The following is a 22,099-nucleotide window of genomic DNA, read 5'->3' as shown; positions in this document are numbered from 1 at the left end:
TCAATGTTTTGAATTCACACAAAAGAGGAAATGTTGTCACCATCACAGTGAGACAATTTGTGGGGTTAACAGGTTCCCTGGGGGGTGAAAAGAACAAGAAAGATGTACTCTTTTCTTGCTGGGAGAAACTGATATATGATCCTAGGCATTGGTGATGACCATTATATGATTACCAGGTAGATATGCTTCTGTTACAGTTCTGCCCAGGTGGAATGATGCATAGAAAGGTGATGCAAAGTCAGGATTATTTATTGAGTGCCAACAATAAGCAAAGCTCTACATCAAAAGATATGGAGGATACAAGTGAAATGGAAATTTTGATCCTTTCCCTTGAGAAGCTTGAGTGCCTTGAGGAATACAGTGAAGGATGAAGGATACATATGTGTGAAAAAGAAGAACCCATGGGGACTTATTCAAGGAAACTGCAAATTAATCCATTCCTGAGAACCTGAAACACTTAAGCATTTAGGAAGAATTGTACTGAAGAAGAAACTATATATTGTCTGAGAGGGAAATAAAATCAGGGGTCAAACTATTTAGGGAAATAGAGAAAAGATGAAGATGATTTGGGAAAATAGATTGAGATGGGAAACAGGATAAAAAATCCCTGAAGATTTGTGTGTGTGGGGGCAGGGGTCGGACATAATTGGGTTGAGGTAAAAATCAGGTCGATGTAAAACAGAGTGAAGATTCAACGATCCTTACTCCTGGAGCTGCAGGTGAAACAGGATTGATGGAACAGTTTGTTGGATAGGAATGAAATGAAGTTAGATTAAACTACATAGCAGGAAGAAAATATGGAGAGGCAAGGGTTTGGGTCTGAGATTGAAATCAACTTGTAGGGACTATTTCAGAAGAACTAATTAGTTTTCTCTCTCTCATTTTTTTCCCTCCTTCCCTCTCTCCCTCCCTTCCTTCTTTTCTACCTTCCTTATCATCTTTCCTTTCCTTTCCTTTCCTTTCCTTTCCTTTCCTTTCCTTTCCTTTCCTTTCCTTTCCTTTCCTTTCCTTTCCTTTCCTTTCCTTTCCTTTCCTTTCCTTTCCTTTCCTTTCCTTTCCTTTCCTTTCCTTTCCTTTCCTTTTCCTTTCCTTTCCTTTCCTTTTCCTTTCCTTTCCTTTCCTTTCCTTTCCTTTCCTTTCCTTTCCTCCTCTCTGCTATTAAGACAGTAGTATGGTATGATCAATCCTGGTGGGAGAAGTTGGGAGGATAGGAAATCTCAAAGGAAGGAAATGACTGATGATGTTGCCACTGAGGATGCCTCCTCTTCCCCATCATAGCTTTCACTGCATATTTCTTTCCTCATCCATCTTTATATCCTTTTCGGTTTCCTTAATCTTGCTTCCAGCATATCTCTCTGAACTCAACCTGTTAATTTGCGATCTTCCTTTTCCTAGCACTCCCTAAATACTATTTGGTCTCTTTGCTGTTTTAAGTCCTTGTCTTTCACAGCTCCCCTATTCACATCACTAAGAACTCTTTGCTCTATCTCTCTTATGTAACCTTACCTGACCCATTCCCTCAACTCTTCTTATCAAAACCCAACAACATCAGGTTAGAAAAATCTGCCCTCTAGCTACTATCACAAAAGCAGTTTTAAGTTTTGCCTGCCTTAAATCCCTCTGCCTATGTAGGAGAACCTTTGTGGAAGAACTAACACAGTTTCCCCAAGCCTGTTCATTGCCCCATGGGTAGCAACAGATAAGTGAGGTAATATAGGCATCTATAGACCTACGAGAGGAAGAATGAAAATGGAAGGGAAGACAGAGGGATTCCTAATGATCCAGGGCCCCATTTTTGGGTTGGATTGAGAATAATTTAGAATTGGACCTTTAAGGAGTACCTGTATCACCAGGAGTTGATCTTTCACTTGTGGGGGACACAAGGCTCTCTTTAGAAGGGACAGGGGCATTAGGAATGACAGTGATTTCATCAGGCCCATTAAATATTGGACAGATAGTAAGGGGCTTTTTACCACAAGACCAAAGGCAGAAGAAAGGTCGGAGAGTCCCAGAAAAGGAGGCTTGGGGGAAAGTGTAGATGTGTGATCCATTAGTCATGTCATAAAAGGAGATGTGACCAGATTCATAGTCCAAAAACACCCCTAAACGGCGAGGAGGTCCTGTTAGAGGAAGTGGGGTCCGGAGTGGAGTAAGGGCCCAATATCCATTTCCATACAACTCCACAGCCCAAAACCCATTCTCAGGGGTCATGGGATCAAATCCTTTCTTTGTCACATTTTCCTTACAAACTCCTACAGCCCAATCAGTTCTGTCTCCTACTTCTACTTCCCAGTAGTGTTTCCCCGAGGTGAAGCCTTCTTGGCCCAGTACACAAGGCCAAGAGTCAAATCTCTCTGGCTTGTCAGGCAGCTTCTGTCGTGTGTCTTCCAACCTTATGGATTTCAAATCCTCATACAGGAAGAGATGGGGATGAGCTGTGTCTGGATCCAGAGTTACATCAACTGCAGAGAAAGTCAGAGGTCAGTGAATGGCAGGCTACAGAGAGTTCATTTCTCTGTCCTCACAGAAGGGAAATAAGAAATTCATAAGATTGCCCAGGAAGAAGGAATCCCATTCTATCTGCCCCCAAAAGTTTCTGTCAGGCTTGACTCTTCAAAGAGGTAGAACAACACCCCACCTGGGGGAGGAGAGTACAAAGTACCTCAAAAGATGTTGGTTTTAATAAGAGCTACTTAGGCTAAGCAAAGGTACATGGTAAATTTATTGTTTTGGTGGGAAGTTTTAAAGGTCTTACATCACCTCTTTTGTCTCAGAAATAAGTCACATTTCTTAATCTGACTTGAATGCACCTCCTCAGTTCTGTGGGGAGTGGGAGCACAAGAGAAGAGAAAATGTCCATTATTTTCTCATTCCTTTTGTGGAATGAGAACTACTCCATTTCATCCTGAATATCTGCCTGATCACTTCTTTCTCTTTCATCAAAAAGTATATAGAAATGGTTCACAACATGCTAGATTATAGAATCACAGATGTAGAGCCAGGAATGATAAATTCTCTCATTTTATAGCTAAATAAATTGAAAAGAAAGAGGCTAAATGACTTGTCCAGGGTCATATAGTTGGTAAGTATCTGAGGCAGGGTTCAAACCTAGGTTTTCCTAGGTTTTATTTATTTATATGTATTTATTACCTCTATTAGCCACAGAAATCTTAGGGCTTTATAATTTTGGGAATAAGTAGCATCCCAGAGTCAGAAGTGAGATAAGGACCACTCACCTGCATGTAACTGAGCCTTTTTCCATCCTGTAATGAAATGGAAAGATGTCACTTCCATGGTATAGAAGAAATGAATACAATTGTAAATAGAACAATGAGAAAAAAAGCTTACTTAGCTCTTCCTGGAATTTCTCTGAAAAAGGAACAGAAATAAATGACTGCCTATAGTCAAATATACAATGGAAGATTTGTCTTTTTTCTATGGATACCTATTATTGGAAAATGATCAACAAATCAAGAATGAGGAAGATTTTCATTTTCTTTGTAATATTCAGGAAGTTCCTGTTGGTTCATGGCCAGACATTCAGAGCAGAAATGGACCTTGGGCATCATCTGGTCCAGTTCCTTAATTTGACAGATAAGGTAGGTCCAGAAACATTACGCAAATTCCTAAGGTCACAGAGGTAGAAAGTAGAAGAGCCAAAATTCAAACCCACGTTTTTGGTTCTAAACCCACTGATCTTTCCACTACATTAAAAGATATTTATGAATTTAGGTATTAGAGGGAGATGTTTCTGGGAGGGTGGAGGAATGATAGATACATTGGGTTTTATGTATTTAACTATTAAACCCCCAACCATGTATTTACTTTTGAAAAAACTCATACATTGAGCAGTGCATAAGGGTGAAAGTATCCTTGATTTTATAACTCCTTTCTTTTAGCCTGAGAAGCTACCTGGTATATTTGGTTATGTGAACTGAGCTTACTTCTTCTAACTTCTGTTCTCTCCTAATCTTTATATACTCTATTCATGATTTCTCTACCTTGGTCGAAAGATCTATCGTCTTTTTCTCTGTTTTTGTTTCTATGTAGTTTCCAGATGAAAAATATGGCACCAATAGTGAGAAGTCCAAGAGCAGTAAGAATCACAGCCATAGACATCATCCAAGGAGATAACGTTGAGAAGAAGGGACCTGAAACAAGATTCCAGAGAGTTATATTCTAGAAGGAACACCAAGAAAATTCAATTTCCTTGAGACAAACAGTTTGGTCAAAATAATGGTAGTGGTGGTGGTCAAATAACAGAGGATTAATCTCAGAGGTATCTATTTTATTGCTGTTCTCTCCTCAAGGCTCCTACTTGTGTCTCGTTACAATTCTCTTCGGGGGTCCTTTGATGGCAACAATCATTATTACTCTTTGTCTATCCAGAGATATTGCTAGTTCTGGAAGTTTTTTTGGTAGGAAGGCAGAGAGAAGCATCTTATGACTTATCTCAGAACAGACGAGGTATAAAGAGTTAAAATCATCATGACAGGGTTCATGCCTGCATCTCTCCCTCAATAATAAATTCAGGATGAAAACTGAAGGGATGGCAGGAAAGTAGAAAGGAAATACCCTTCTTTTCTCTGAGTCACTGAATATGACACCTTATAATTATGGGGTAGAGGAAAAAGCTCTTTCCTCATTTAGAGTTTCTCCTTCCTTCCCTTTTATCCATTCCCAGATCATTTGGAAGCTATATTTTTTTTCCAATTCAGAATCAAAATGGAATGAGGAATGAAGAGTTGCTTGATCCCAGCCTTTTTTTCTCGGTTCTCCTCAGCATTAGTACTATCTACTTATGCTTCTGATGGCAGTGATGGTTTCAACATATGCATTTTTTTCCTTTGAACATCTTTCAGGTAGAGATGTCTTATTACAGAATGTTTAGAATAGAATCACAGAATACAAATCTGGGAAATTGTAAAAATCAACCATTTCATTGCCAGAGCCCCCTTAGAACATAATTAGAAGAATTATGAGTTTTCTCAGGATGAGAAAACTCTAGCTAAGAAAACCTTAATATTGGATTAGGAATTATCTCTTCAAGTTTATAAGTTTATTGCACTTAGAGAGAGATAAAATCAAAAGAAAGCATCAAGATATCATATAGGGATTAATAATAATTCACAAATGTATTCTATTTGAAGGTTTAAAAGCGAGAGAGGCAATACAATTAGTTATAAGAGAGACTGAATAGGAAGTTTCTCATCCATCAGAATTTACCTCTCCCCTTCTTGAGCAGAGGTCAATAAACTTCTCAGACTGCCTTTGTACAGCCTGCATGCTAAGAATGGTTTATACATTTTAAAATAAATCCTATAGTTTGTTGATCTCTGTTGTGGAGTATGGTCAATTATTATTATCTCCATATTATAGATGAACAAACTCAGAAGTGCTCAAAAAAGTTCACACAGCAAGTAAGAGTGAGCCATGATTTCTGGAACACATGTCTTCTGACACCTGCCTTCCCTGTCTTCTATATCAATCTGACTTCTTGAATTAAATGCTAAAACAATAGTTCCCAGTGTTCATGTTCAAGTATGATTCAGGATAAATGATTTAGGTTATTTTATTCCAGTAATGGGGATATAACCGTGTTGAACCACCCATATTCTCAACTATTCCTTCTACCAGTTGCTCTTACTCCACCTCCTCCTATAAGATAGGGGATGTATTAGAAATAATTATTAAGGAAAATGTATGTAATGTGTATCTATGTCATGGTTTTTCATCATGTGAAGTTATTTGAATGATATGTAGATAACCTACATTATTTCCTGTATCATATTCTAAATACTTGAACTAGCCAACCTGAAGTGAAAAAAGAAACATATTAATTTACCTGGTAGCACTCTGGAGAGAATTCTTCAAAGACAAGAAATATTGAATACAATCTAAACTTAAAATGTGATAATTAGGAGTTAGAAGGAAGACATTTTTGAGAGTCAATTTTCCTTGCTAGAGTATGAGTATTGAAGAAACTTTTTCTGTGTACATGATCAAATCCAAGAGAATCTTAGTTGCCTAAAGGGAGACATTGTAGATATGGAATTTGGAAAGTGGAGTTAAGAACAAGGAGAAAACAACTTTTTCCCAATGCTCTATGGCTTCTTGGGTATTTGTTAACAAAATACCATCTTATTTGTATTCTATACAAATAACTATGTGTTAATGCAAATAAAAATAAAAAAAATGTAATCTCTGCATCTAAAGGAGAGATCAATCTACTTCTGACTTCAATGGGAAAAATATCCAAAGAAGAGCTTGAATTGAAAGAGAAGAATGTATTGTGAAGAAAATTGGGAGAATTATGGAATTATGAAGAAGGCTAAAGACTGGATTAGGGAGAAGAAATTTGAGAGGACTTGGGAAATTGAAGGAAGATGAAGAGAACTCAGGCAGAAGGAAAAGGAAATTAATAAGAGAACATAAGTAGACAAATGGGTAAGGCGAGGTAAGAAGTTCATAAGACAAGAGAAAAGAGGTATGGTTGTCAGTTACAGATGATAGTGGGGAGGGTGACAACCCATAAGGCTGAAAACCCTCAGAAGCAGTTCACAATACTAAATCTCTAGAGGAGACCTACAGGAAGCTACTATCAATTTCCCATAATAAACTGAGGAACTTACTTCTAGCAAATACAGAGTACATAAAGTATAGGAAGAATTTTGCAGAGACTTTAATAGATAATGTGATTTTTATATTTCTTCCATTGCCAGGGAACTTTTATTTATACATTAATGGGAGCTGGTCTCTCTCCTAAAAGGAAGGTCAAAGGACATGAAGAATGAGACTTCACTTTCCAATTTATCAGAAAGAATGAAATTTTCCTTTAAAATGGAAGATCTGTAGCAAGAGAAAGAAAGAAGAAAAAAGGCAGGCAGAAATTCTGACTTTCATCATGTTGGAGGGTAGAAAAATGTACACTGAGTGGAATGGGAGATAGCCATAGCAATCGCCTAAATAATAGGGGCTAAATAATGGGGTGAAGGAATAGATTTGAAGCTCTTTCTGAAGAGTTTTTCTGAGGAAGCAGCAACTTGCTCTCAAAGAAATGATAATGTAACTTCCCAGGTGCTGTTAGAGCACTTTCATTAAGAAAAAGAGTAAGAAAATGAGCAATGACTGTAGATATTTCTTGACCTGAAAGCGAGACTTGTTTATGTCTTTCCAGGACATGTGTATAGGAAGTGTCATAGAACCTCTGAAGAACTGAAAAAGTGGATCTCTATCTATTTTTGGCAGACTCACGATAGTGCCAGATGGTAGTAACTGACCTTCATTTGAAAGAGTTCTTTTGGTTTTAGAAGCCAAAAATACTGAGTATTACATGTACCTTTTTCTGCATTCATTTTCATATTAATGTTCTTACTCAAATTCACCAGACAGAGAAGGCAGGGCAATAAAGTGCTCTGTCCTAAAGTAAAATAATTAGTCTACTGAGGTTTTCTCTGGCTGAGAAAAAAAAAAGAAACAGCCAACAAAACTAAGACAAACTTCCATATAGGCAGTCTCACAGGGGTCAATGCCTTCCTTTCCCTAAAGTCCCCTTTGGTACCAAAGGGAGCCTGTCTGAAGTGGGGATGGCAGACCAAGAGAGCAATATTTTTTCAAGCTAATTTTGTCTTAAAATAAAAGGCATGGTGACAAAGAATAAGGGGATGATAACGACTCCTTTCAATATCTCCTTATTCTTTGTCACCATGCCTTTTATTTTAAGACAAAATCCCAGTCCTATCACATCTCAAGTACTGTGTTTATTTTGGGGTACCACATTTTAGGAAGGGTATTGATAAGCTGGAGAATTTCCAGAGGAGGGTAATAAGGATGAAGTTGTTGGCCTTGAAGTCATGCCATATGAAGATCGAGTGGAAGAATTTAGGATGCTCAATTTCTAGAGAAGAGAAAGTTTTTGGGGAAATAGTTGTCTTCAAATATTTTAAGGGATATTAAGTGGAAAGAAGATTTAATTGGTTCTGCTTGGTACCAGATGGGAGAACAAAATGTAGTAGTTACAAAAAAGGCAAATTTAGACTTGAGATATTTCTAATAAGTACAGTTATTCAAAAGTGGAATAGATTGCCTTGGGAAGTAGGGGGTTCTTCCTCATTAGGGGTCTCCAAGCAAAGGCTATATAACTGTTTCTGGGATATGTTGTAGAGAGGTTCTTTCTTCAGGTATGAATTAAACTAGATGACCTCTGAAGTCCCTTCTAGCTCTGAGATTCTGTAATTTTATGAAATTAGGGTATAGAAGTCACAGGCGTTGGAAAGTGAAAGAACAAAAGTATAGGAGATGCTTTATGGAAGCTGGCTGACCAAGAGTGCTATACAATTCTAAGACAGTGGTGAATTAGGCCTGGAATTCTCTTTTGCATTAGCCACAGACAGGTTATACAGAGCTAGTAAGAATATCTTCTCCCTTCAGTCAAGCAAGCTTAGGGATGTATCTAGCTTGAACCAAAGGCAAGGACAAAGTAACAGCAAACATCTTAGATGGCCAGGGCGAATGATACCTGTGTCAAGAAGGGTCTCACTAGAAAGAGGTTTGTCCCTGGAAAGAGGTGTCCAATACTTTAAAATGATTTCCTAATCTGAACATAATTGAATTCTTTATCTACTTTATGAATAATTTTGTGCTTTTAGAAATCTTCACAGTTGTTAAAGTAGTTGTGACACACTTAAGACCACTGCAGTGGAGTAAAGGGAAGGCTAAGTTTTCATTGCTTTAGTCAGGAAGGTATCACAAGTGTTCAGATGCTTGCCAGTTAAAGAATTTTGTTTTAGCAACTCAACATAAATGGAGCTTAGGGAAGAACTAACCTGGTATTGAAATCCTTACCACCTTCTCCAGATTGAGGAGGGGGTTCTGAATGAAACAGGATGCACTCCTCACAGAATTGTCTCTGATCACCACAGAAGCTTCTACAGTAATAAGGCCATCTCCATTAGATGTCTGGGATACTGACAAAAGTGGCAATATCTCTCCCCTGAGATCTTTCCATTGCACCTGGGGCACTGGGTACCATCCAACTGATGTGCATTCTAGGAGAATGCCTTCATCTCCATAAGCTTCCATATGAATATGAGGATCAGAGCCCAGACCTGGAGAGAGAAAAATTTTTTTGAATCCTTTAGTAGACCCATTGAGGGTGAGGGGTGGAAAGAAGGGAGGGAACCGTTAGAATGGCAAGTCTATTGACATATGTTAGCCATAAATACATATATGTCCAAATACGCAGGTATATGTATGCATGTATACCCACATATAATATACCCACACATATACATATTCATATACATATACATACATATGCATATGCACATACATATACATGATATTGCTCTAGGGAATCAAGTAGACTTCCTTTTCTCAGGAGACTTCTGTTCTAGTATACCAGTTGCTATAGGTCTTTGGCTAACTCTTAATATTCTAACCCATTCATTACTCCTACCCCTTATCACTGCAGTCTACCTTAGGCTGTTAGTACCTCAAGGGATGGAAAGTGCTCTCTCTTTCATTTACTGTTCACTCCTTATTTCCACTGGTCTGGTACTGAGGTTACAGTGGAGAATTAATCAATTAAATGCCTACAGTCCAATGCTGTGTAAGATATAAGAAATATTTAAGGCAAAGTCTCTGCCTTTAGGTAACTTAGAGATGAGTTAGGGGACATATGTATAACACGCATGAAACAATTAGATATTAAATGCTAAACTAAGTTGATGCTGACTATAAATGAATTTGAGGTCAGACATTGAAAGAAATTAACAAAGGAGGTAACAGTCAGGTAAAAACTTCATGGTGGCAACAGGATTTGATCTTGAAGGATGGATAGGGTTTTTTTAGAAAGGAATATTATTTCTTTCTCCTTTTTGTTTTGATCATACAGCTGAGGGGTCATCAAGTCATGGTAGCATACATCAACTGTAGAATCACATTTTAAGTTGACTAAGCTTCCCAAGATTGAATCTGCAAGCCTAAAATTATAATATCACAGAGTTTCTTCTCTGTCTTCTTCTCCACAGGGCAGAACTGAAACAGAACAACCAAGTAGAAGATAAAAGAAGAAATCCTTGATGTAGAATGGAAAGAGAAAATCTGAAAATAAAATGTCCCATAAGACTATCCTGGGTCCACTTCTTTCATTATAGTATTTCATGTGGTGATTTCATTAGCTTCCGTGGATTCAATTATAATCTCTGTGCTGAAAATTCTCAAATCTACATGTTCAACTCCAATCTCTCTCCTAATCCCCAGACCCAAATCTTCAAATGCTTAATAGACATCTTAAACTAGATATCCAATTGATATCTTAAACTCAGTATATTTAAAACTAGTTATATTTATCCCCAATTTCTCCTTGTCTCCAACTTCCTTATTATTGTCAGGTATGCTACTATTCTCCCAGCTACCTAGGCTTGAAATCTAGGTGTCTTGACTGTCTCTCACTCCCCTATGTTCATTCATAATCCAGTGTCAAGTCTTGTCAATTTCAACTTTGTAACATCTCTCGTATATACTTTCTTCTTTCCTCTGACACTGCTACCACCCTGATTCCACCTGCAAGTCATAGGTAGACTGGTTTACCTGTCACAAGTCTCTTCCAACTCAACTCAGTCCTCTACCTAGATGTCAAAGTGATTTTCCTAAAGCAAAGGTCTGACCATGTAGTTATCTCACCCCCAATGCAATAAACTCCTCCTGTGGCATCCTATCACCTCTAGGTTCAAATATAAAATCTTATATATATCATATATATATATATATATATATATAAATGTAAGTAAGTAAATAAATAAATAAAGTAAATAAATGAATAGACAAATGAATAAATATAAAATGGAGTTCAGCACTCTTCATAACCTGCCCCTCCCCAACCTTTCCAGTGTTTTTATACTTTATTCCCCCTTCCATCCTTTCTAGTCCTTCAGTACTGTGACTCTGGCTTCCTTGCTGTTCTTTGAACAAGACACTCCGTCTCCTGATTCTGATCATTCTTACTGACCGTGCCCTGTGCATGGAATGCCTTCTCTTTTCATCTATGCCTCTTGACTTCCTTAGTTTCCTTCAAGTTCTAGCTAAAATTGTGCTATCTACAGAAAGCCTTTTCCAATCTTTCGTGATTCTAGTATCTTCCTTCAGTTAATTATTTCCAGTTTTTCCTGTACATAATTTGTCTGTATGCAGTTATTTGCATGTTGTCTCCCCATTAGATTGTGAGCTCCTCAAGAGCAGGGACTTTTACCTCTATGTTTAGCACAGCACCTGGCATACAGTAGGTGCCTAATAAATATTTATTGACAGACTCACAGGCAACTGGAGCTTGTCATTTGTCCACCATAGGTCTCATGAAGTTACATCTGCTCCCTTCCTAGGGCATCCTGGGAAATAGAAATCATCTTTCTGTACATACTATTCAGATTCCTTAATAGTCAAATATTCAAGTCGTTCTATGATCTCATCAATTTGGGAGTTCCCTCCAATAATGCAGATCCAGACTCCTCCATGCTTGTCAGTCCTATGGGACTCTTGTCCTTGTCCACTCCCAAAAGTTCACCATGGGTGATCTACCCAACATGGTTGAGGCCCTCTTCATTCTCATCTGATATTTTGGGAGTGCCAGTGGAGCCCTGTGGTCATCTGTAATCCCTTGCTCTTGCTCTGTGACCAGTCCATTTTTTCTTTCTGTGATTTAGTCCTTTCTTGCCCATAATTGCTTTTGCTCTTCGAAGTTCTTCATACGTCACAGATTGTTCACACCTACCATGTGCCTTTCCATTTCTCTCTGTGTGATCTTGTTTCTTAAAGGTTGTCCTGTTCCAGGTCTCATCACGATATAACAACACTGATGTAATGTTTACATTGAAAAGATGTGCCTTTTCTGTTATGGGAAGCTTGGGCCTAGTAAAAGTGCTTTATACTTTTCCCCAAATAATCCAGGTCCTCTTTTTTTTTTAAACTCTGGGCCCAACTCATTGTCCATGTCTATTATTTATCCCAGATACTAGTAGATATTCATTCAGATGTATTTTGAAATCTGGGCACTAGAAATAAGTATTTGGTTTTTCCTGGGTAAATAAATTATCCAACCTCCTTTGAATGATTACAGATCTCTTCCAGGAGTCTCTGCAGTATCTTGGGGCTTTATGCAATCAATGCAACGTCATCCACAAATGGAGCATGTGGAGGACCTTTTCATCTATAGGGAATCCCTCCTTAACCTAGACTCTATTCTGGATCTCCTCTATTCCAGTGATGAATACTTTTGATGAGTGAAGCTTTCCCTGTTTTATTCCTCAACTTATGTTTATTATATGAAGGTCACTGAACAAGGTTATCTGTTGTTCCAAGAAATCTTGGTCTTGATATATAGATGGGACATACCTTGGTGTAAAAGAACCTATAAAGGGAACATTTTTTCCCTAGTAAGTTGAATGCTTTTTTTGGTAATCAATAAATAATAAGCATAATAGGATCTTATATTTTAATGAATTAATCAATTTTAGATGGTAAAGTTGTGGTCTATTGTGGAATATCATTTGTAATAAGTCTGATTGTTCTGTCCTAACTGAAGATGCACTTAATTTATGTATGGATGACCTTCACAGAGATTTTGTTTAGCTGGGAGAGTAGGCATAGTGGATGTTCTCTCATATGTATATATATATATATATATATATAGATATAGATATAGATATAGATATAGATAGATATAGATAGATAAATAGATAGATGTGTCTGTCTATCTATCTGTCTGTCTGTCTGTCTATCTATCTAATTCTGAGATTGTTTTTCAGACTTTTGGTATCTTTTCCTCCTTTAAATAAGTCCTCCTCTACCTCCATAATTGTGTTGTTTTCAATAGAGATACCCTCTATATGTACTTAATATAATATGGGGACTCTTCCCATCTTTGTTCTCTTTAATGTTATTTTTATTTCTTCTGTAAACCCCTCAGGAACTAGGATGTCAGGATATCAGTGTGGTAGTCCTGCTGCCCTGGATGGAGAAGACAATTTGTCTTCTTTTCTAGGTTTTCATCTCTGAGTGTGCTTGGGTTGACTTTGCTTGGTTGGAGCTCTTGGTAGGCTTTCTTAAGATTGGATTTGCCTCCCTCCCACCCCCAAGCTCCACTGCTTCTCTCACTTTTTTTTTTGAGAAAATACTGCTCATAAACTCTCCATTAGTGTTCTGTAAGATTTAATAGACAAATGTATATTCCAACCTGGTGCTGCCTTTGTCAACCGTCTCTTTATTTGGCAAGCAGGTAAAGTATTTCCCAAGTAAGGGTCTTTCTCTCCTCTTTTGCTCTTCTTGTTGTGGCAATTAATTTTGGTTAGTAAATTTAGAATAAAATTATTATAGTTGGTATTGGTGTAAATTTTTTGTCCTTTTTTCATTTTTGACTTTCTATATGTTGTTTGAATAATTTAAGGTTAAATATTATTAATTTATTATTATTTCTCTTTCTCATTACTTTTCTTGCTTCTTGTTTATTGTAAATTCTGGATCTGTCTGGTAAGCAAAAGGTTGATGGACTGTGCACAAACAACTATTATTCCCATGTCCATAATAAATTTTTTCCCATCTATTAAAATATGGTCAGTTTCATTCCTTGTGATATTGTTTGATGTTCACCATATCTAACAATTGCTACTTTTTTTGAAGATAGTTTACATGATAAAGAGGCATGAGACTTCTATGTAATATACATGTTTTTATCCTATAATTTCTCTCGTCATTGAAGATGAGGATGAACTGTATTTCCATATATATATTTCTCCCTATCCTTACTGTTTCCATTGCTGCTTTGGATATATCAGATTTATATTGATTTAATTTGGAAGATGTTATTAAATTTATTTCCTCCATTTTAGTTTTTTTAAACTATGAAATAAATACTAGACATTGTTTTCAAAACTACACTGCTTTTCTGTGCTTCCTTCTAAGTTTTCTTTTGTTCTTTGCTGTGCATTTTTTTTCTCCCTCCTCATTCCACTCTGGACAAGGCTACCATTAGACACTAATATGTGTATAAATTTATATATATATATATATATATGTGTATATACACACACATACACATGTATGTGCGTATATGCATCTATATATGTAAAGCCACACTATACATATTTCTATTTATCAGTTCTTTCTCTGTATGTGGATATCATCTTTCTTCATAGGTTCTTTGTAGTTGGTCTGAGTATTTGTAATACTCAAAATGACTTAGCTGTTTAAAGTTGTACTTAGAATAATATTACTGTTACTATGTACAATGTTCTCTTGGTTCTGGTTCATTTCACTCTTGTTATTTCATATAAGTCTTTCCATGTTTTTTTTTCTGAAATCAGCCTGCTCATCATTTCTTATAGCACAGTAATATTCCATCATAATCATATATCACAATTTGTTTAGCCATTCTCTAATTGTTGAGCATTCCCATAATTTCTAGTTCTTTGCCACCAAAAATAGAACTGCCATAAATTTTTTAGAATATATCGGTTCTTTTCCTTTTTCCCTAATCCCCTTGGGAAACAGACCTAATAGTGGTACTGCTGGGTCAAAGGGTATATACATAGTTTTTTATAACTCTTTGGGTATAATTCCATATTGCTCTACAAAATGATTGGATCCATTCACAGTTCCACCAATAGTGAATTAGTGCCACAATTTTTCCATGTGCCCTCCAACATTCATAACTTTTCCCTTCTATCATTTTAGTCAATCCTGTAAGTGTAAGATGATATCTCAAAATTGTTTTAATTTGCATTTCTCTAACCAATAGCAATTTAGAGCATTTTTATATGACAGAGTTTTGTTTTCTTCATTGAAAATCTACCTGTTCAAATCCTTTGATCATTTATCATTTGGGAAATGACCCATGCTCTTATAATTTTGACAAAGTGCTTTATATATTTGAGATATGAAAACTTTTTCTGAGAAATTATAAAAAATTTTCCCCAGGTCTTATTAAATTTCACATAGAGATTAGTTACCACTTTGTCCTTAGCAATTGATGTTGGTGTATAAGCTGCAAAATGGCCCATGAAATAATATTTCTTGTAGCTTTAGGATGATAAAATTGACTCTGCCAACACCTTTTCTGAATTTCCCTGGGAGTACTTTTAAGACATTTTCCCACTTAATTGTGACTCCCTTCTTTCTTCTGGTTTTGTTTATAGCAAGAAACAGATTTAATTTATTCTCAGGGCTACACTTTAATGATTTATATGTAGAGCATGTCCTCCTCTGGCAAAGTTTTTAAGAATCCAGAATCAGTTTCCTGCTATGATGAGGTATCAGAGTAGTCCTTCTGTGGAGAATTAAATTCATACTACATTTTAAAGTGGGATTTCAATGCAATTAAAAAAGAAATTATGCCCACAGTACAATTTAGTGCTTTTCTCATCAGTCTTTTCAACAGCTAGCCTCCATCCACAGAATTCTCTCCTTCCTCATCTTCCCCTTCTGGCTTCCTAGTCTCAGCTAAAATTCCATTTTCTGCCAGAAGAAACCTTTTCCAATTCCCCTTAATGCTAGGATCTCATACTAGGAGACTTCAACATACATATTGACCCTCCTTTAAACTCCCTTACCATTCATTTCTTCAACCTACTTACTTCCCACTTCACCCACCCACCATGATCTTGCCATCACCTACAAACTTACTCCCTCCATGTTCAACAATTCCAAAATTCTCTCATCTCACCATAATATATTAACGTTTTACCTCTCCCTCTGCCTTCCCTTACAAAATGCTGCTTTTCATCTGCACTATGACCTCCAGTTCCTTGACCTCTCAATTCTCCTTCTGGCCTTCTCCCTTGCACTCGCTATTCTTCCCTATTTTCCTCATCTTGATCCATTGGTGAATCAATTCAACTCTAGGCTGCTCTCTTCTCTTGAATCTATAGCTTTCTTATTATATTGTTGATTGTACTCTGCCAAGTCTCAGCCTCAGGTCACTCTTGCCATTTGTCACATTTGCTCCTACAAAGATGAAGAAAATCATTCAACCATTCTGACTAGGTCTGTTATATATACAGCCCCACCTGGGCCCTCAGAGTTACTTGGCAATACTACTAGTGTTCTTGTTATCATTCAGTCATTTCAGTCATGTCCAACTTCATGACCCCATTTTGGGTTTTCTTGGCAAGGATACTGAAGTGATTTGTCATTTCCCTCTCCAGCTCATTTTACAGATGAGGAAATTGAGGCAAATAGGGTTAAGTGACTTGTCTAGGATCATACAGTTGGTAAGTGTATAAGGTCAGATTTAAACTCAAGTCTTCCTGACTCTAGGCCCAATATTCTATTAATTGTGCCACTTAACTGCCCTTTATCAACTCAGTATTGCACTCTCCTCAGTGATTCTTTCAAATCTTTTCATCCCCCTTCAAACCTCCCATAGCTTCCCATCCTCCACACTTTCAGCTGAGATCTTCACCTCATTTTTTGGGAAAAAATGGAGTCATCACTTTGAACTCCCTCTTCCCCCTTCTTCCTAATCTCCTAGTGCTCAGATGTCTTCTGTTACTATTTTCTTCTTCACCCCTGTCTCAGATGACAAAGTAGCTGTATTCCTTACCAAAGTTAGCATTTCTATATCTTCAAATGGTCCCACTCTATCCTGTTATCTCCAACAGATTGTTTCCTCTGTCATCCCTACCATATCACTTATTTTCAATCTCTTCCTTTTCTACTGGCTCACTCTGTACTGCTTACAGATATGTCTATGTCTCTTCCATCCTGAAAAACCCTCTCTTAATCCTTTCATCCCCACTAACTGTTGTCCAATGTAGCTAAACTCCTTGACAAGGCCATCTACAATAGGAGTCTCCACTTTTTCTCCTCTCATTCTTTTCCTAACCCCTTATAATCCCGCTCCTGATCTTATCATTCCACTGAAACTGCTCTTTCCAAAGCTACCAGTGATTTTTTAGCAGTCAAATCCAATGGTCATTTAAAAAATTTAAAAATACCTTTTATGCAGTTTTTGACTTTGTTGATCACTGTCTCCTCTTTGAAACTCTCTTTTCTCTAGGTTTTTGCAACATCACTCTCTCTTAGTTCTCCTTCTACCTATCTCTGCTCTTTCTTAGTGTCCTTTGCTGACTGCTCACCCAGGTCATGCCCTCTAATCATAAATGTCTCTTAGAGCTCTGCTCTTCTCCCTCTACATTATTTCACTTGGTGATATCATCAGCTACCATTGATTTAATTATCATCTCTATGATTATGAATCTCAAACCTACTTAGCTTGCCCCAGCCTCTCTGTTTACCTCCAGTCTTGCATCTCAAAATACCTTTCAGATATCTTGAACTGGAAGTCCAGTAGATAAATTAAACATGTCCAAAACAGAACTCATTATCTTTCTGCCTAAACCTTGCCCATCTCTACCTTCCCTATTACAGTAGAGGGCAACACCATTTTCTCAGTCCCTCAAGCTCACAACTCAGGAGTCTCTCTTTACTTCCAATCCATCGTCTATTCATTCACCAAGGTGATTTTCCTAAAGCACTTCACTCCCCTATACAATAAAACTCGAACAAATGCAAATGCTGTGTCTGGCATTCAAAGTCCTTCAAAACCTAGCCCCCTCTTACATTTCCAATCTTTTTATACCATTCTCCCTCCCTTATACTCTTCAAACCAGTGACACTGGCTACTGGCTGTTCCAAGAACACTCCATCTCTTGGCCATAGGCATTTTCTCTGGCTGTCCCTGTGTCTGGAATGCTCTCCTCAACTCTATCTATTGACTTCCTTGGCTTTCTTTAGATCCCTACTAAAATCCCATCTTTTACAGGAGGTCTTTCCCAAACCTTCATAATTCTAATGCCTTTCACGTTAATTATTTTCTATTTATCACAGGATAAATAGGATACATTTGTATATATTTGTTCACATGTAATCTCCCCCATAAGATTGTAAACTTCTTGAGGGAAGAAATTATATCACCTCTTTTCATATCCCTAGTCAAGTGCTTTATAAATATTATCTCATGTTATTTTTACAACAGCCTTAAGATGTAAATGCTATTATTATCCTCCCCATTTTACAGTTGAGAAAACTGAGGTAGATGAGGTAATACAGAGTAATACAGACCAGAGTAATACAACTAGTAAGTGTCTGAGGTCAGATTTGAACTTAGGTCTTCCTGACTCTAGACCTGGTGCTCTAACAACCACATTATCTAGTAACAGATAATAGTGATTTTTAAAGTTTTATTTTTGTTGTTGCTTTATTTACAACCTGTAAATTTTACAAATTGGTCCTTACACAGAACATTTTGAAGAAAAAAATAAACAGAGTTTTAAACTGGCTTTATGTTTTCTCCCTCCATTCTGAATTTTGAGTTGCGGTCTGGGGAATGTTACTGGTTCCTTTTTTTCCATTTCTCCCTAATTCTTATCTTCTCTACATTATATTACCACTCCATTGCTTCAGTCCTGACATTAGTTGCATCACTTCATGGTTCACTTGCCATATGCACATTCCTGGACACAGGTTTTGTTAAAGCTAGAAAACACAAACTAATGAAACAAACGTGGATCCTCATTTGAACATTACCTTAAGAGTATTTTTCTCTCACTGAGAAGTAATGGGGAGAGATTAAAGACCTTTTAGACCTTCCCATTCCATTGGACCCCCTTCCTCTTGCTCTGCTTTCTTTCCCAGATTCTCTTTGCTCAATATCCAGGTTAATCTTTGAGGAGGAAATACTGTGACATATCCTGGTGCTAAAAGGTAATTCTGGACATAAATTTGAGAATTTATAATGAGATTAAAGCTTAGAAACAAAAAGGATAAACTTTAGGTGCCTCTGGGGAAAGGTCATTGAACAAAATGAAATGACTCACTTGCCACTTTCAGCTCTATGATAGCTTCTTCATACATTTGGTCATCCTTGAAAAAGCAGCGATATTGTCCATCATCAGAAGCTCTTACATTGTGGATCGTCACAGCCACATTCCCCTCAGTGATATTGTCTCGAACAAATGTTGTTCTCCCTTGATACTCCTTAATTTGCTCTCCTTTTTGATCCTTTTCTTTCTGATACACATATACAGCTGGAGAGATCTTATTTCTGTACCACCTCAGCTCCATATTCTCAGCACTTATATTGGGTGACAGGTGACAGGGTAAGTCAATATCTTCCCCAACCATTACCAGGATGGGTTTAACAGGCCCAATCACATCGAAATGAGCTGTTCAACAAAGAGAGATTGTAGAACTCAGAATTGAAGTATGAGATCTAAAATACATAATACATGGATAAATCACTACATAGTTTTCCCTGAAATTCCCTGGGGCATTTCAGACTCTAGTTTTTCTCTTTGGAGAGAGATGTGAAAACTAGGAGCCAACATGGAATTGTCTCCTTTTTTTGAGAAATCCTCACAGAGCAAGAGAAAAGAAAATCTTACCTGAGTACAGCATGGGGAACTGAAAGAAGAAGAAAATCAGATATTTGAGCTGTGAAGACACTGGGAAAGCCTCCATCATCGCCAATAGTAGAGAGATACTGTTGATGAGTCAGGCAGGGACTGCAACCTAGAAGGTGAATTTAGGAAGAAGTCTCCAAAGAGAGCCCAGGGCAGGAGGAAGCAAAGCACTTGGAGCAAATATTTTTGTTGTCTTGAAGGTAGTTATCCAGGTAGTTCTTTTCCCTCTTCATTTATAATTGCTCCACAATTTGTACCTGAAGACTCCGTTCCACATCCCCTCCCTTCTCTCTAATAACCTTCTTGGTTCACAGACTTACCAATTCCCTCATTAAGTCAAGTTTCATATATGTCAAATATTCCAAACCCCAACAAAACCCCAGTAAATTTGCAGAAGTTTTTTGGGGGGAAGAAAGGATGGAGTTCTTCCAGGGGGGTTTTATAAAATCAAAATATTTTTTAAAAATCACTGTGAAAATTGATGACAAATGTGGAGAAGTGGAGAAGAAGGTGATATTGAAAGAAAAAGTGGAGGAGAAAATGAGAGAAGCAAGATGAGTATGCCAAATGTGGTCATAAAGAGTCAAACACAACTGAATAAAAGAATGAAATACTGGGTAAAAGTACAAAAGAGACAGACTTAAGGAAGGACAAGGAGAAGGGGAAAGAATAGTGATCAAAAGGAGGAAGGATGCTTCCCTGAAGGGGGGTCTAGGTGAAAGGAGACAAAGAAATGACATTTGTTTTTTCAGTATTTGAGAGGTATAGAAGAAGCATAGATACTGACCTGGTTGATCATGGAGGAAATTTTTGAGGAGCCTCCTGACCCGAACCCCAAATGAAAAAATAAGCTATGGTCCCTGAGTGAAAAGGCAAAAGTGATCAGGAAGAGGAAGGGGGAAGTACTTTGCAAACAACAAAACACTCATAAAGAACTTGATGTGTTTATTTTGAATTGGATTTCAGTAGGAGAATGATTAGGTCTTCTGTGGTGGTGGCAGTAAGCAAAGTGGAGGTAATCCTAACAGCGACATTGGAAGAAGAGTCACCCCAAGATAAATTTGTTAAGGAGGGGAAGTTTGTCTTTGGCACCTTCCAGTTTCTTTTGCTTTTTAGCGTTCCTCTCTTCCCTGTTGGTGGTGCTACCACCTTTCCTCCAAGGATTTATCCTGTGCCCTACAACACTTTCTGATAGAATTGGAACGCATTTAGGGATAGAGTATTCTATTCATGCTTAAGATGATAGCTATTAATTGAGCACCTAATAGAGTGCCTAGTGTTTTAGGACAGTAGTATATTGCTCATAGTAGGTGCTTAGCCAATGATCTTTGAATTGAATTAGAATTAATAGCTGAAGTCCTTCTCTTAGAATTTTAAGTGGTATTCTTTAATTAGATATGTGGAAACATACTAAAAATGTCCTTTCTAGTTCAACAAGAAATATCAATAAATAAATATTTCTCTACTCTAAAAACTTTTTTTTGGGCAGCCAGGTGGTGCAGTGGATAGAGCACCAGGCCTGGAGTCAGGAAGACCTGAGTTCTAATGTGGCCTTAGACACTCACCAACTGTGCGACTGTACAATACCTTAACCCTGTTCACAAAATCATCTGGAGAAGGAAATGGCAAACTTCTCCAATATCTTTGCTGAGAAAACCTGTAATGGGATTACCAAGAGTTAGACATGACTGAACAATAACAAGGAAAAACACTTTTTACCTTTCTTCCTCTTAGAAAAGTGGGTAAGAAGTTGAGGACAAAAGGTCCTTTCTTAAAGAAATAGATTAAGTGTAATAGTCAAATTTACCTCTTATTTTTTTCACATCTTGCCTAGTCCATTCTTCTCTATTTTGAAATAATTTCTTAAAAAAAATGGGCAGGGTCAATCAGGGAAGTGAGTAATGATTATTGTTTTTTGAAGATTATCCCTGAAATATATTTGAACATATTATGATCTTTTCCATATTCAGGATTCCTATAAGTGTTATTTCAAATCATCAAGGGGCAGAGAAAGAAGTTCAAGATCAAAGTGAATTGATGGGGAGAAATTATCAGTTTGGATATGTTTTTCTTCTAAGCTAGCAATGTTTGGATATTAGATTAATGGTAAAATATTTTAAAGAATGATTCTGGCAGACTTGGGTTTCAAATGCGTTTTAAAAAATTATTTACCAAAATCTATCAATCTATCTATCTATCTATCTATCTATCTATCTATCTATCTATCTATCTATCTATCTATCTATCTATCTATCTATCTATCATCTGTCTACATATATATATATACACACACATCTATCTCTATCTACACGTACACCCATATATACATAAACACACATATCTGACAGACCTTATGTTTGCATAATGACTTTACAACTCCAAAGCACTTTCACAAACTTTATTTCATTTGATCCTCTCAACACCTAAGTGACATAGACGTGACAGATGAGGAAATAGGTTCAAAATGATTTGCCTACAGTCAAATGAGAGAAAGGAAATTCAAATTCAAAAGATTGAAATTCTTGAAAATTTTGTATATTAGATTTATACTTGTATATTTGAAAAACGATGCCTCCTTTTTGTTATCACCCAGTCTTCCTCATCACTCTTTTGAAGATCTTTTTCAAAGATCACCAATAATCACA

General features: G+C 37.1%; 1 protein-coding gene across 1 annotated transcript; it reads right to left on the bottom strand.

Annotated features, from left to right (window-relative positions):
• Positions 1–231: 231 nt before the first annotated feature.
• Positions 232–20,346, bottom strand: BTN1A1 (butyrophilin subfamily 1 member A1). Its single transcript, XM_072641010.1, has 8 exons — positions 20,242–20,346; positions 19,437–19,563; positions 18,870–19,217; positions 8,826–9,107; positions 4,002–4,151; positions 3,349–3,369; positions 3,237–3,263; positions 232–2,462 (listed from the first exon to the last, which is right to left on the bottom strand). Exons 2-8 carry the CDS (start codon positions 19,513–19,515, stop codon positions 1,831–1,833), a joined length of 1,539 nt encoding a protein of 512 aa, XP_072497111.1. The 5' UTR covers positions 19,516–19,563; positions 20,242–20,346; the 3' UTR covers positions 232–1,830.
• Between the last annotated feature and the right edge of the window lie 1,753 nt (positions 20,347–22,099).

Source organism: Notamacropus eugenii, chromosome 2 (assembly GCF_028372415.1).
Source record: "Notamacropus eugenii isolate mMacEug1 chromosome 2, mMacEug1.pri_v2, whole genome shotgun sequence".
Lineage (NCBI taxonomy): Eukaryota > Metazoa > Chordata > Mammalia > Diprotodontia > Macropodidae > Notamacropus > Notamacropus eugenii.
Note: the sequence above shows the minus strand (reverse complement) of the source record. Positions and strands in the feature narration are given on the sequence as shown.

What these genes read in the sequence shown, in the direction of transcription:
- BTN1A1 (XM_072641010.1), bottom strand. Translation starts at nt 19,515, where the DNA reads ATGATGGAGGCTTTCCCAGTGTCTTCACAGCTCAAATATCTGATTTTC. An exon ending in CATAGAGCTGAAAGTGGCAA is followed by an intron (nt 9,108 to 18,869) that starts GTGAGTCATTTC and finishes TTCTCTCTCCAG; the next exon opens with GTCTGGGCTCTGATCCTCAT. An exon ending in CGATAGATCTTTCGACCAAG is followed by an intron (nt 3,370 to 4,001) that starts GTAGAGAAATCA and finishes TTCCTTTTTCAG; the next exon opens with AGAAATTCCAGGAAGAGCTA.